Below are 16,290 nucleotides of genomic sequence, written 5' to 3'. Positions count from 1 at the left end.
TTGAAAGACAGAGGTTCCCTGTTACGTAGATATGTTTCTTAGGTAAGGAAAGATCTCTGTAAATAGCTGTCTTCCTTATACAGGCACACAGTTCAAGAAGTAAAGAGTTTTTCCCAAATCTACTGGATTTTGATAGCTTAAAAACAATTTTTTTTAAATGTTGATTCATCTTTGAAAGACAGAGAGAGACAGGGCAGAAAGAGCCAGATGCGGGGCTCAAACTCACAAACCGGGAGATCATGACCTGAGCCAAAGTCAGACACTTAACCTGCTGAGCCACCCAGGCGCCTCTAATTGCTTTTAACTCAAAATAATGGGCTTATCTTGGGCCCATTTTGGTGGCCTGCCTTGTCCCCTACCATATACTCTAGTGTATAAACTGTAGAAAGCATAGTATTAGAATAAGGTGGTTTGAGGCCTTCATTTTAACCGTTCTGTAGCTTTCTTTCTACACCCTCCTCCCAGGTATTTTGTTTGTTTGTTTGTTTCTTGATATTTGTTTACCTTTGAAGAGTCATATTCGTACAGCATGATTCAGTAGACATTCTTCCTTATTTTCATTTGTGTGAAAGTACCCCCAGCTTTCATGTATTAATTAGGTTGCTTCACATGAAGTCAGTTCTCTGTGTTTTTCTCTATGGCATTTCATCCTTTTTTGTGACTTTTTCTTTTCCTTCTTCCTCTATAGCTTATCAGCTTATGCATGAATGTGTATATGTATGTACTTTTTGAGAAAGAGACACCCCATGCTAGCAGGGGAGAGAGACAGTGAGAGAATGTCAAGCAGGCTCCACGGTCAGTGCAGAGCCTAATAAGGGGTTCAATCCCATGACCTGAGCTAAAATCAGGAGTTGGATGCTCAACTGAGCCACCAAGGTGGCCCTATCAGCTTGTTTTTATACATTCTTCTAGATCTCATTTAGAGGTATTATGTTTTATTTTTAGCCTTATGCTTTTTTTGTATTAGGCTTTCTTACCCCACATTTAATTTTCTGTTCTATTTAAATTTGCCTGACAAAAAGTTGGTAACATGTAGTTCTATTGGAATTCTTATCCAAAAAGAAGAGAAAGACAAACATGGTTAAATATCATCATGGAACACTTATGAAATACGGAGTTATCTTTTTTTTTTAATGCTTTTTTATATTGAAAGAGAGAGGAGAGGGAGAGCATGAGTGGAGGAGGAGCAGAGAGAGAGAATGAGAGTTTGAGAGAGAGAATCCCCAGCAGGCTCTGTGCTGTCAGCTCAGATTGACCTGGGGTTTGAACTACTGTGAAATCATGACCTAAGCTGAATGAAATCAGGAGTTGGGTGCTTAACTGACTGAGCCACCCAGGTGCCCCTGTAGTTAATTTTCTTTTCTTTTTTAAAATTATTTTTAAAAATATAATTTATTGTCAAATTGGTCTCCATACAACACCCAGTGCTCATCTCAACAAGTGCCTCCCTCAGTGTCAGTCACCCACTTTCCCCTCTACCTCACCCCCCATCAACCCTCAGTTTGTTCTCAGTATTTAAGTCCCATAATTCATTTTCAAAACAGCACTTTCCTAAACCACTCTTGAATACGGTCTCTTGAAAAGGTGGGAAAACATTTGGTACTAATCAAATTTGAAGAAGTAGGACAAATAAGGAAAAGGCAGATGCAGAGAGAAGTTCAGATTCAAATATATCATTTCTTATCATTCTTAGTAGTGTTTCCTATGTTTGCATGGGCAGAAAAGAATACCCATATTATGTCTTTTTATAAATAAGGGTGAATAAATGAAATATATGAAGAGATTACAAATGAAATTATCTTGATTTGAATGGGGAACTTGTGTGCTATTTGGTGATGTTTCTGATGCCAGGAAGAAGTAAGACCGGAGACCTAAGCTTTTCTAAAGTGTCCTGATGTCTATAGCTTGTGTTTTAAGATCTCCGTTTCATTAACAAGAATATACGTGAAAAAGATTTGACTGCAATCTTCCCAACATAATTGTAATGTCCAGATGTTCTTTTAGAACTCAAGGCTCAATCCAGGAATTCCAAACTTAAAAGTCTTCAGAAATGAAATACCTTTAAACTTTATGCACTAAGATATTTGTTGCTAATAATTTATAGTATAGTTAAGGTTGATAATTCTCTATCTTTTAACCAAAAAGGATGGTCAAATAAATTATGGAATGTAGAGATAATGGAGTATTAAGTGGCCTTTAACATACAATGTTTATAAAATATTTGCAATGGCATGGGGGAATATTTATCATATGACCTAATAAGCAAACAAAGAGATAGGAATTTTATATAATATGCTATGTGAAAGAATTTTAAAAGTCTAAAAGGGAATATATCAAAATATTAACAGTGGTTTTCCTTGTGTAATAGAATTATGAGAAATTTAAAATTATTTCTATTTTCTTGTTTCAAATATTCTACACATCCTTAGTATTACATTAAGAAGACTTACGAGCTAAAGGGTAAAGTTTAAATTAAAAAAAAAATTAATGTTTATTTATTTTGAGGAGTGAGAGACAGAGCAGAAGGGGAGGGTCAGAGAAAGTGGCAGACACAGAATCTGAAGCAGGCTCCAGGCTCTGAGCTGTTAGCACAGATCCTGATGCAGAACTTGAACTCAGGAGCTGTGAAGTCATGAGCTGAGCCAAAATCGAGAGTTGGAGTCTTAACCGACTGAGCCACCCAGGTGCCCCTAGTTAAAAGGTTTTTTTAAGTGTATTTATTTATATTGAGAGAGGGAGAGTGGTGATGGGAGGTGGAGAAGAGAGAATCCCAAGCAGGCTCCACACTCAATGTGAAGCCCTACATGGGGCTCGATCTTATAACCATGAGATCATGACCTGAGCCAAAATCAAGACTTGGACGCTTAGTTGGCTGAGCCACCTAGATGCCCCAAGTTTAGAATAATCTAGTAACTAATTACCAATATAATTTTCATAAAAATTAAGGAAATATTTACCCTCATATTGAACAAGACCTCTGTGTCATTTGCTCTTTTTCTTTTGTGGGATATCAGCATCCCAAGAAGTTGACCCTAAACGTTCATTGGTTTTGTAATTTGAGAATGGACTGCAAGGGTGGACATAAAAGGAACTTGGATGGGAAAGAAAGATTTCAAGGCAATTTAATGAATTATCTATATCATGAATATAGAATGTGTGTGGCTTCACTTTGCCCGAGCTCTGATAGAACATTCTCTTCTGATTTCTGCAGGATCAAGTCATGGGTGGATAAGATGCAAGAAGACCTTGTCACACTGGCAAAAACCGCAAGTGGAGTCAATCAGCTTGTTGATGTGAGTGAAATCCCAAGATACTTGTTAATTTTTCCTTTAATTTGAATGCAGTTGTATCTTCCAGGAAACTGCATTTCTATATTATGAATAGGATATGATTTTTCAGGCGAATCGGGTAACGGAAGTATGAGAAGAACCCTTAGTACCTGCTGGTTATTGTGAACAAAGCAAGCCATCCCTAACAATTAATGTAGTGCTCTCACCACGCTTTCCAGTTTGCATACAGCCTTACCTTAGGTGAGCTCATGTGACGTGCAGACGGCCCTAAAATTCATACTGGGGTTTTATGTTCCTGTTCTTCAGGGTATACGTTAGAATCTCTCACACGGTGGTGACTTTAAGTCCTTAATGGGTTATTTTGAATATCCTCAGTGGGAACACATGTTCTTTCTTTGAGGGTAGATATTATTTTTAAAAATGGTTGGAAAGTGTTTATAGCCCTGCCTAGAGACTAGAGTGAGTCATTGAGATGGATAATAAAGATTTTTGTGTAAGAGAAGGAGACCCTCTAAAATATGTTTTTTTCTTAAGATTTATGAAATGGCTATGAAAGTCACTCTAAACTGATTCTTGAAAATGACAGCAGCTTGTAAATAGTTGTTTAGCGTCTTAAATAGATTATTTTCTTTGGATAAGAGCATTTACATTTGTAAGTTCTGTAAGATTTTTTAAAAAAACTAAATGTCATTTCTTTACATTCTCACTACCTCTGTTCCAATGTAAGTAATGCAACAATTTGAAGGTACTTTCATCATGTGTTCTTAGTGATGCAGTGAGACCTTTTGTTTTCCAAAAATGGGATGAGTCAGTGGGCTGAGACAGGATACAAAAGCAATTATATGTATGATATATGAATATTTGTCCTAAGAATATATGTGAATATTCCTCTTCCAGGCAGAAACTAGAATATATGGTTACCCTATGAATATATTTAAAATTTTTAATGTCTTATTTACTTTTGAGAGAGAGAGACAGACAGACAGACAGCATGGGCAGGGGAGGGTCAGAGAGAGAGAGAGACACAGAATCCGAAGCAGGCTCCAGGCTCTGAGCTAGCTGGCAGCACAGAGCCTGACACGGGGTTCGAACCCACGAACTGTGAGATCATGACCAGAGCTGAAGTCGGATGCTTAACCAACCGAACACCCATGTGCCCCATATTTTTTTTTGAATTTCATAAAGAAACCTGACAAATACTTTAAAAAGTTATTCTAAAATCTCTTAAAAACCAGTTGGAGGTTTCAGCATACAAAAGCATATTAAGAAACAAATGCTCGTAAGATGAGATAAGGAATATATTTGGAATGAAAAGTGTTTCCTTGTGACAATGATTAAATTTAATTCTCATCAACGCTTGTTGAGCTCTTAGTACGTCCTAGGCACCGTTCAGGTGCCAAAGATGGATAGACATGCAGTTCCTCTCTCCAGAGGACTGACACTGTACTACTCAGACATTTCCATTTTAGGAGTCAAAGGTTCTGGAAAGCTATTGGAAGCTGATGCTTGCGGTCTGCAATAATTCCTTGGACAATGGAGTAAATGGACAGTGTATGAAAAAATGAAGTTGTGTAGGATAATAAGGCGAGCCTCTATGAAAGTGACAGTTTGTGGAAGGAGAAAAACACATGAGAATGGACAGATTCTGGTTAGAAGCTCTATGACTCTCTTTACTGGTAGTTTGAGATTAAGAATAAAACTGCTCTAGGGAGCTGTCCTTCGCTTCAGGGTTTCTCTAGTCTCAGAAACCAATCTCTTGGCTCACCTCACTTTTACTTTTGGTGTTAAGATGTGAACCCTTTTGCCAAATCTGCTTTTTGCAATGAATATTTTTTTTAAAAGTCTTGCCTGATTTCCATTATGCTTTATTCACCATAGATTACTAAGAACGTTGCAAATACTGATGAATGAATAAATGTCTAGTCTGAATTTGGATAAAAAAGAAGAATGGGCAGGATGAAAGAAAATCCCCACAGTGTTATGAAACTTGTACCTAATTATGTGACAGCAAAAGATACACATAAAATAATTATATATTAGAACAAGGAATGGGGGGATGAGAGAGAGAGAGAGAGGAAGGGAGGCAGAGTTAGTTCAGAATCTATTCTTGGGGAAAAATTAAGTATTGGGGTGCACGGAGAGTGTTATTTTGCATAGGTAAATGACTCCATATGCCCCTACCCTTTTGCCAGAAGAGAAAAGGTCCATGATGGTGGCTAAAGGGTTGCATTTCTTTTTGTCCATAAGAACTTAAAGCTCAAGAGTACTGAAGGGCACCAGACTTGAGAGTGAACTTTATTATTATTTTAGTGTTTTGAGGGGGGTGGGGAGGGTCAGCGAGAGCACGGGAGACACAAAATTCAAATCAGTCTTTAGACTCTGAGCTGTCAGCACAGAGCCCGACCGGGCTTGAGGTCCCAAACCGTGTGATCATGACCGAAGTCAGATGCTTGCTGACTGGGGCACCTGGGTGGGGTGCTGGATGCATGGTGGAGATCAGCAGTTGGACCGAGGAATTTAACAGATTCTTGAGTTGATATTTAATGTTGCAAAAATGGTGATTCTTCACTAGTTATTTAATGGATTTGTTTTTACCAGCATCACAGGACACAATAGCTTGTTACCTGAAGGTTCAAAAATAGCTGTGATGAGGTAACGTCGCTAAAATAAGACATCTTTCCAATTTTATAAAAATTGCTTTACGGAGTCATAAAACACTAGCCCAGGAAGGTTGATAACGATTAATACAGTGTGTTATAGAAGACGTATGTTATGTTACTTTGATACATTTGTATATTGCAATATGGTTGTAATGATGTTTATCACCTTACATACCTATAGTACAATATTATCTTCTGTTTTTAACAAGCTGTAAACAGATTTTAGGATTGCTTCTTCTATTTTTTGAAAAAATGCCTTTTGTATTTTGATGGGGATTAGATTGAATTTCCAAATGACTTTGGGTAGTATAGCTGTTTTAACAGTATTAATTCTTCTGACCCATGAACACAGAATTTTTTTTATTTGCTTGTGTCTTCTTTGAAATCTTTCTGTTATCTCATTTTATTACTTTTAAACACACATGCGGAGACATGAATTTCTGTAGCTGGCAAGTGGAGAGGCTGATCATCATACATTAACTAATAGATAACATTTAAAAAATTAAGGTGGTCTTAGGGTTCTTGGAAACAAAGTTTTTATGCTTATAAAACAGTCACGAGCAACTATTTTCTCATTAAATGTGTTGATAAAATGTTTCATGTACCCATATACTTTACTTTCCACTAGTATCTAAATGATCAGATATTCTGAATTAATGAGTTCTGTAATAATGATAATTTGCTTTGTGAAAATGTTTTTTTAAAGATGAACTGGTAAATACAAACTACTGTTTGTTTTCCTGTGAAATATACTTTTGATTCTTCAAAAAAGAAGAATTCTTGTTTTAAAAGAAGTCATTTGGTTAAGTGTCTGACTCCGGCTTTTGGCTCAGGTCATGATCTTATAGTTTGTGGGTTTGAGCCCCGCATTGGGCTCTGCACTGGCAGTGTGGAGCCTTTGTGGGATTCGCTCTCTCACTCCCTCTCTGTGACCTGCCTCAACTCTTTAAAAAAGTAGAAAAACTTAAAAAAGGAAAACAGAACTCTGCAAATAAGTCTGAGATCCTCAGTTGGTCCCTTTGACTGATCCTGCTGTGGAGAAGTAAATCACAATAACATCAGCAAATTACAACCTTTTGTGAGTTTTGTTGTCTTTTTTGTACTGTTTTTTTTTCCTACCTCCCTCTTTTCCTCCCTCTTTTCCTCAAGACTTCCTTGGGGCCTCCTCTTTATTAAAAAAATGGGACTGATGGTTCTCATTGGCATTTATTTAAGTGGATGGTAACTCCTTCCTCAGCTCTAAGCAGAATGTATTTGATACTGGGAAGCAGGTGTGAAGACCATATTTTGAAAGAAGTTTTTCCAAATAGGTCATTCCACATAAGTCTCTCTTCCTGGTGAGGGCCGGGTGGCACTGGGCCACCAGGGGAACTTGGACTGAGGCGAGGCACATGATGTTCAGGGCATACAGAGTTGAGGAAGATACCCTGGAGGGTTGGAAACTTGCACTCCTCAGAGTCAGTGAGTAGCTTCCGTCATTTTGCGCCCTAAGTGACTTACTTGCCTCACCATAGGCCACAACGCCGGGGCCCAGGGACAGTAAAGGCCTAACTTGATCTGTATCCCTGTGGCAGTGGCAGAGACATTTTCAGCTTTCTGGACATCACACAAGGCCTCTGCTACATTTTCTTTCCTGTTCCTTTCTCCTCTTATATTTATTTCAGGTGCAGTGGTGATTCCTGCAGTGTTAACAATATATGCATTTTGAAATCTTCAGCCATGTTATCTGACGCTGCTCCTACCTCCCTTCTGTTTCAATTCTCATGTGTTGTATCTTCTGACAGCGCAGGATGGTCTGGGAATCCACTCTTTTTGTTAGCAGGGATTATTGTATCCCTTTAGCTTTCTAAGAGTTGACACAATGTGTGTCATCTTGTTTTAAGGCTTTTTCCTAACTGGCAAGTTCTGTCTGGGTTTCTAACATGTTAGGTTAGAATATGTAAATGTTTTTAAGAAAATTTGTGAATGTTTTTCCCCCTGTAAGAGTACTTTTGATGATAAAATCATTCCGCAGTGGTATCATCATAGAACTTTCTGGCTTTTGATTCACTATTGTGATTTTGTAAGTTAAGATTATGTTAAAATCAATGCGTACATATTTGAATATGCTTTCAAAGATGTGAATATGAAGTGTGTCTAAATATTGAGCATTCAGTACTCTTAATTAAGTTAGTATTTACATAAATGTTTTAAGTGAACAATTTTTTTTCATTAGTAACTCGTGGTATTAATAGGCTGGGGTGCTTTTACTTTGACATTGTGGTCACGTCACTTATGTAAATAGAATATTCATATTCTAGGTGGTGGAGAGCTTAGTATATTAATCTGTTTACAAAAGAAGATACTCTAGAGCAGACCGTAATTGATCATTGGTGATTCCGACTAGGGAATCAGCAAGATGCTGAGGCAACAGCAAGGCCTGGGATTTTCTTTTCTCCTGGGGAGAGCTGCTAAGTAGCTGGGTGGGATTAGATTCCCGGTTACCTGCTTGACAAGTGAGATGGATCATAACACTCTCTCTTCCTTTCAGAAATGTTATCAGGGAAAAAGGAAATAGGAAATGAAATGCGAAAGCAATCAGAGATGCTAAGACCACGTTAAATGCTTATGCCATGTTAAAATGTAGCTTTATATTCATATTACTTTATAAATGTAGCATAATTACCACTTTATAAGAGTAATATAATTAATTTTCAAATATAATTTTATTGTTATATTGAGATTAAGAAGCAGTTGTGAAGACTATATTTTGAAAGAGATAACAAACAAACAAGCAAACCCAGAATTACTGGTTTTATTTAGCGTTGCCTTATTCTCTCAGTGATGAAATGTTGTAACTAAATCAATTACCATAATTATGCAGGCAACTTCAGATTGCAGTTATTTTAGGGGAAAAACCCACTTTTTTTCCTCTAAGTAGCTAGAAATCTGTTTTGACTGCAGAGAGTACTATCAGTAGAGAGTATGGATTTCCTGCACCCATCTACTGGAGGTTTTAAATTAAGAAGCTAACTTTTTTTTTTTTTTTTGAGCAATAGTCAATTACATTCATTTTCATAGGTATGGAACAAACTCTCCAGGGCATTTCTAACCCGATGGTGACTTTCAGTGTTTCATTAACAGGTTTTTAAATGAAGTACTGTGGGTTTACAAACATGAGTAGTGAAAGACTCATAAGTCATTTCCTTGTTTATCTTGTCAATCTGTTCCATTATCACTCAATACTTAACACTTGCTTAAGTTTTACTAGTACTTACCGGGTAAATGATTATTCACTGTTTTTCCAAATAGCAACCTAATGGTTTGGTAATACTAATCACAGACAGAATGATATAATGCTGCCTGTGCTCTCCTTTTGTCCATGAGTAACACAGTGAAGATGGAAGCTAAGAGCCCCTCAATGATGTAGGCTGCAGCTTCTCTAGAATGAAGAGGAATGGCATAAAGACCATTACCTGCTACTGTACATACTCAGCGTACAGCAAACAGCTTCTTAGTATTTACTTTTCCTGAAGATATTTGGTGTCTTCATGTATGGGGCCGTGGTTCGCAGCCAGGAGCATTTCTTCCCCCCAGGAGACATTTGTCAGTGCTTGGAACCGTTTGTGATTGTCACAACTGGAGGAGGGGCTGCTTCTGGCATCTAGTGTGAACAGGCCAAAGATGCCGCTACACATCCCACAATGCACGGCCCATCATCTCACAGCACAGGGTCATCTGGTAAAATTGTCAGTAGCGCTCAGGTTGAAAAGCTGCTCTAGGAGGACTGAAAAATTGAGGCAAGAATCAATGTGTAGAATTCTTTAAATTAATAGAAGTTTGTAAAGTTGTCTCTCAGCATTGATAGGTAGCAGTTTAGCTTTACAAAAGCCATTTGTTAATAAGGTATCATGGTTAAGAGCTAATTAAACTGTGCTGCTTTTTAAAATTCTTTTGTTGGCCATAAAATGAATTTGGGTCATTTGGGGTTAGGGACATTAAGCAAGCAGCTCACTCAGCCTATGGTTAATTATTTTTTAATTTCATTTTAATAGAATCTAGTATGATCTCTTGTACTTTTAATTGCATATGAATTTGCTGCTCAAAACACACACACACAATTCATATGTAGCTCTAGATATGCAAAGGGAAAGAGGCTAGGTTAATGTTATCTCTGGAATTAGCAAACAAAAAACCCAAGTAGGTGGCTTCTTATTATATGTATCTTAATGCTCTTCTGAATTCTGAATATCCTTTTTTTTTAAATGCTCAATATTCTGTTTTAAAATGTTTATTTCTTTTTGCGAGAGGGAGAGCGCGTGCGAGAGCACACATGCATGCACAAGCCCGGGAGGGGCAGAGAGAGGCAGAAAGAATCCCAAGCAGGTTCTGAGCTATCAGCACAGAGTCAGGGCTCGATCTCATGAATGGTGAGGTCATGAATTGAGCTGAAATAAGAAGACAGATGCTCAACAAACTGAGCCACCCAGGCACCTCTAATTCTGAGTGTTCTCAAAGATAAACTTGCTGTTTCCCTTATGTGTGAAATGTCTCCAACCTAAAAACTGAAGAATTCTTGTTATGAATCTCTCCCCCCCCCTCTCTTTTTTTTCTCAATTTAGTCTTTGTTTTTGGTTAGTTTCTGTGTTTTAGGCATGAGCCCTTGTATTATTTGCCTGCATTTCTGGTTAAATAGTATTGCCTGGTCCAATGTATAGTATGGAGAAAGCACAGGCATGTTTGTGCTTGTCACTTGTTCTGGTCCTTGTGGCATCTCTAATGCAGGCTCAAAAGCATCACCATCAAATTCTTGATAATAGGAACTAGGACAAGTAGCAGTATATACCATGGGACGTTCTCTAATTCCGCCTCTAAGACACACACACATATTCAGATGATGTTCATAGTAAATAGACCTACATTATATCTTGAATTCTCCCTGTGTGCTAATTAATTTTAATAGAAGATCTGAGCAATATAGCTTGGAGTTGACCATATTCTAAGGTATAAACCAGGACCCTAAATTTTACACCTCCCCTTGAGAGTGACTGAATTTGCTTTTCAATCTATATTTCCAATAATTCCTTGTGTCACACAGATTCTGATTTCTTTCCTCCCTTATTAATACATATTTCTCTCAAAGTGTGGCTATAATTCCATCTTTTTGACTACTACCATGCATATGATTTTACTTTACTCTGAATTCTGACAGCACAATTTTCTCTACCTCTTACATGGAACCCTAATAACCTTCATATCGATCCTTACCTTGATTTTGTGTGTTTATTCTGTTTTTAAGATGTAATTATCATTTAGGTGCTCTATTCGTGCCATCTGCAGATAGGGAATGCTGGTTGTGTGCGGACAGTGGACTGTGTGCTGGGGTGGACCAGCGAACAAAACAGGCAAAAATCTCTCGAAATTCATATTCCGGTTCAAGGAAATATGACATTTGTAACAAATATGATACTTAATAAATTATGACTGTAAGATGATGTTTGCATTTACTTAAAAGTAGCCAAATAGACACTGGGTGTTGTGTGTAGGTGATAACTCACCTATCTGCATTGTACTCCTGAAACCAATATTGCACTGTATGTTAACTGACTAGAATTTAAATTAGAATTTGAAAAAAGAAAGGGCAGCCAAATAGAAATCTCAAGCCATGACAAAGTACAAAGGTGGTATTCTGTCTCAGAAAGACAGGTTAGAGGGGAAAGGAAACAAAAGGCTGTCATTTAAAGTGATTTTTACTAACTGTGCTAAACAATTGACAGTGTATTGAAGAGTATTAAACAGTGAGACATTAAAAAAAACTTGACATTTGTTTAGAGATTGCATCATTTACTATTTTAATTAAAGAGTAGATAAGGAGTATTTGAAGAGTCAGGAGGCAATTGGTAAATATTGGATATTCCTTTATAGCAACATTCATTTTTGTAACAGCTAATTTTCAACAGAGGAAGGAAGGTAGGGTTTCTAAAATTTTTCTTTGTTGTTGGTAAAAGATATTCTAATGTCAATTCAGATGTAGTGTCACTCGTTACTCTTTCCCTTAGGTGAAGGACTCTTCACATATCTGATCCCCTCTTTCTCTTGGCCTGCTTCTGTGATGATGTAACTTACAGTAAATAAAAAGAAAGACGTTATTATACTTATGAATCACTGGAAAATTTCTTAGGGTAAGGGAACTTTGAAAGTGACCACGAAAGAACATTATACCATTCTTTTGTGCTAATACATCTTTTCGAAACAAGATATTCTCAGTTGCTAGGGAACACGTAGTTCAGAAGCCCACAGAACACTTAATAAAGAAGAAAAAAACATATAACCAAACCATTTCCACATTGCAAAATTCAAGTAAAAGTAAGTAAAATTGATTTTGTGAGTGTCTAAAGCAGTTGAAGAGACAAGGCATCTCTTTTCCTGCCTACATTAGTGTTGAAGATGTCTAGTTTACTTAGCAGTAAAGAGAGTGAAATTAGAATGTTTGTGGGAGTCATGTCACATTTTCATTTAATCCTCATTGTTATGAGGTAGGATCATATTTATTCATCCAGTTCATGTGTATTTTTGGACAATGTGTGCACCTCTATTTTGATATTTTTAGAGCTTTTCTCTTTAGAATTTCTTCTCAGAGTCTCATGTTATAGTGAAGGTCATTGTAGGAGTCCTGAGATAATTTCATTATTTTTGTAAAGTGAAACAGAAATTATCCATTTCTCACAATAGGATGAATGAATGAAATGAATCTAATGAATAATGAAATGAAGGTGCAAAGTAGTAATTAAATAATGTTAATTACAACCTTCAAAGCATGGGGTCTTTCTTAGCATTTTTAGTTTTTGACAGAGTGACTCACTCGAAAGTTTATTAAAAATCCTGATCCCGAGGCTGATTATTATTGTTACCTCTCACCTGGAGCTCTTCACAACTGATTCGTTGTTTTAGTTTTCTACTACTAGTGTGACAAATTCCCCCAAACTTACTGGTTTAAAGCACAAATTTATTATTTTACATCCTGTCAGTCAGAAGTCCTTCCCTTGGCTCATGGCCCCTTTGCTCCATCTTCAAAGCTGGCAGCATTGGAATGATTTCTTCTCATGCGGCCATCCCTCTGGCTTCCTCTGTAGTCACATCTTCCTCTTCCGTTTTCAAGGGCCCTAGTGATTACATTGGAGCCCCAGAACAATCCAGGATAAGCTTTCTTTTTTAATTTAATTCTTTTACTTAATTTTTAATTTTTATATTTTATTTTAGAGAGAGAGTGTGAGTGGAGGAGGGGGGCAGAGGGAGAGAGAAGAGGGGAATCAGAAAGAGTTTCAAGTGGGCTCTACACTTAACGTAGAGTGTGATGTGGGGCTTGGTCCCACCACCCTGGGATCGTGTCCTGAGCCAAAATCAAGAGTCAGACCCTCAACTGATTGGACCGTTATCGTCTGCAAACATAATTGCCCTTTTCCATGTAACAGCATATACTCATATATGTATGTGGAGATGTTTGGGGGCCAGTATTCCACCTGCCATCGCCATCGCCTTTGTCACTCAGTGGTATGTGTCCACTGCTTTCCTTCTATGTGTCTTTTCACTTCTGCTGCTTTTGCCCTTGATCCACTTAACTGTTGTCCTGTGGTGAGAGAATCTGATTGGTTTAGTATGTTGTCATTGTTTGTACAAAATTTTTGTACCTGTTTCCTTGCAGGCCATTGAGTCTGAAGTTAGCAGCTTCTAGATCTGGTATGTCCCAATACAATTAGTCTGGGGCCAAAGGCAAGGTCATACATTAGAATATCACTACCCATTTGTCAGGAACCCCTTAGGACTCTTCTTTACTCAGGGACTGTCAGAAGGAAAGCCTTTCTCAGAAAGATTGCTGTGGTCATGGCAGAAATCTGGATTGCTTATTCCAGACAAGTTCCATGGGAGGAAAGTAAATGTATAAGTACTGAGAGAAGAAGTTGTCAAAATTATACATACCTAAGATTTAATACACAAGAGTTTCTGTTTCCTTTTAGATAGCTTTTTCTTGATCTGCCATTCTCTCTCCCAGGGGCAAAAGATTTAGTCCTACCATTTCAAAGTTTTTATTCCAACTCACCCCCATGATCTCTAATGTTCTTGATGTTGCTCCTTGGCATCTGAGCACAAGGGGAAACCTGTCACAAGATATGCAGTATTTTTTCTGTTTTCCCTTCCCTTGTTATAGATACTGAGTATGGCTGGTGCTAAGAGCTTGGCCGGTCTCAGCCTGCAAAGGGCTCTGGAGTCGGGGGGCGGGGGCTTGGCATCAGCATTCTTCAGCTGGAACCCGCTTTCCAGGGTCTGTCCCATAGTTTCTGCATAGGAGTCTCTTGATTCTGCTCGGAGGCTGTCTCTTATTAGATGGATTAATTCTTAGCTACCTTTCTTACTCATCCCAACAACCTTTCCTGTGTCTCACATGCTACTGAAGCCGTGGGACGTCTCCGGCATAGAGCAGCACTGCACACTCACTTTGCCAAACACGCCATGTTGGCATTTTCCTTTCCACTGCTTTGGACAGTGGTTTGCTCTTTCACCATGTGAAACTGGAGACCCAAACTGCCTCCACTGTGATACTCCAAAGCCTGAATTTCAGTATTCTCAGGGACACAGTGGTTAATTAAATGTAGGTTTCTTAAAGCGAGCAAATGATAATTTATGTGAAAAACATCAGAGTGCTATTGAGTAGATGCCTAAAAGTGATTGCTAATATAATCTTCTAGGTCATCCCAAACCTGGAAGCCTATCTCGCTTTCAGTAAGCATTCTGGAATATCTCTGTTTTTCCAAGGCATAATAGTAACTATTATGATTTCTGAAACTTTTTTTTAGGTATGCTGAGTAAGCAATTATATCACTGAGTGGTATCACATTGTAGACATGACATCTGAAAAGGTTTGAGGATATTTTTATTTTTATTTTTTTTAAGCTTATTTTTTGAGAGACAGAGTACACGTGATCAGAAGCAGGGTGAGGGCAGATAGAGAGGGAGAGAAAGAATCCCAAGTTGGCTCCACCCTGGGAGGCTAAAGTGGGACTCAAACTCATGAACCATGAAATCATGACCTGAGCCAAAATCAAGAGTCTGTGCTTGACCTTCTGAGCCACCCAGGTGCCATGAGATAATTTTTAAATGTACTATCCTTCTGGAGATTATCTTGGAACTATGGATTTGGAGCAAATAGGCTTAGAAATTTCCAGTGAAAAAAGAAAGGGAAACCATATTCTCTTTTATCTATAAATGTAATAGCAAATGATCATTAAACCCAGTTAATTAAGATTGTAAGAAAGCAACACTGTAGAGGTGGTATAATTTTCTGTTAAAATCTGTGGCAAGGCTGGAAGTGAGAGCATTTGAACTACAGAAAAATTAAAGCATATTAGTGTATCAATTAGGAAGGAAAACATCCTTTCTAGGACTTTCTTTATATGATGTATTTTTTCTAGTAGAAGAAATGGAAGCCAATGTCACACAGCTTATGAGGAATTGACATATGATTTGAATGGACCTCTTTTGGGTGTCAAAACCTCAAATTATTTACACTCTGCTCTTTCATTTTATTTATTCTTTTCTGGAAAGAGACTGGATAAAATTGTCAGACAATTTTTTTTTAGAAAAAGAAAAAACTGGGCAGAAAAAATATACTTAAGGTTTTGTTTAAAATGAAAACATGTTAGCATGCTAAATATTGTAGAAATGGGGTTTATTTTAGTAGTGGGAAGAATTAAACATGTATGTACTTTATAATAGTATATCATATAATCTTAAAAATCCACTGAACGCTTCTCCTCTGAAAACTTTTTACTAAACATACACCAGTAGGCTTTTTGAGAGGCTTCACAGGACCTCTAACAAAAACAACAAAGAATATTACGTTCTTTAAAACCAGAGGCAAGAAGTAATTCTTTTGGTGGAGCAGTTATATGGCTTTAAGTCATTTATACTACCGAGAAAACATTTCAAATGTGTTTTTATCCATCAAAAAGTACAACAGGGTATTTATATTGGAGATGTGGACTTCAGCTTCTTTTCTTCTTTTATTTAAAGTTTATTTGTTGGGGCACCTCAGTTGGGTAAGTGTCTGACTTTGGCTCAGGTCATGATCTCACAGTAAATGGGTTTCAGCCTCGCGTCGGGCTCTGTGCTAACAGCTCAGAGCCTGGTACCTGCTTTGGATTCTGTGTCTCATTCTCTCTCTGCCCCTCCCCTACTTGTGCCCCACCTCTCTCTGTCTCTCAAAAATAAATAAATGTAAAAAAATTTTTTTAAGTTTATTTGTGAGTTAGATAATGTTATTCCCCCCTAACCTTTAAGAAATTACCATATAATCCATCTGAGAG

At 37.6% G+C, this 16,290-nt stretch overlaps 1 protein-coding gene across 1 annotated transcript in view; it reads left to right on the top strand.

Annotated features, from left to right (window-relative positions):
• The window catches only part of CACNA2D1 (calcium voltage-gated channel auxiliary subunit alpha2delta 1), a 446,724-nt gene that overhangs the window by 63,534 nt on the left and 366,900 nt on the right, over positions 1-16,290 (top strand). The window contains exon 3 of the mRNA XM_029928178.1: positions 3,212-3,293. Coding sequence (XP_029784038.1) covers positions 3,234-3,293 — 60 coding nt within the window. The 5' untranslated portion in view covers positions 3,212-3,233. The remainder of the gene's footprint in view (positions 1-3,211; positions 3,294-16,290) is intronic.

This window comes from Suricata suricatta, chromosome 2 (genome assembly GCF_006229205.1).
Source record: "Suricata suricatta isolate VVHF042 chromosome 2, meerkat_22Aug2017_6uvM2_HiC, whole genome shotgun sequence".
Lineage (NCBI taxonomy): Eukaryota > Metazoa > Chordata > Mammalia > Carnivora > Herpestidae > Suricata > Suricata suricatta.
The sequence above is the reverse complement of the archived record's forward strand: the minus strand, read 5'-3'. Positions and strand labels throughout refer to the sequence as shown.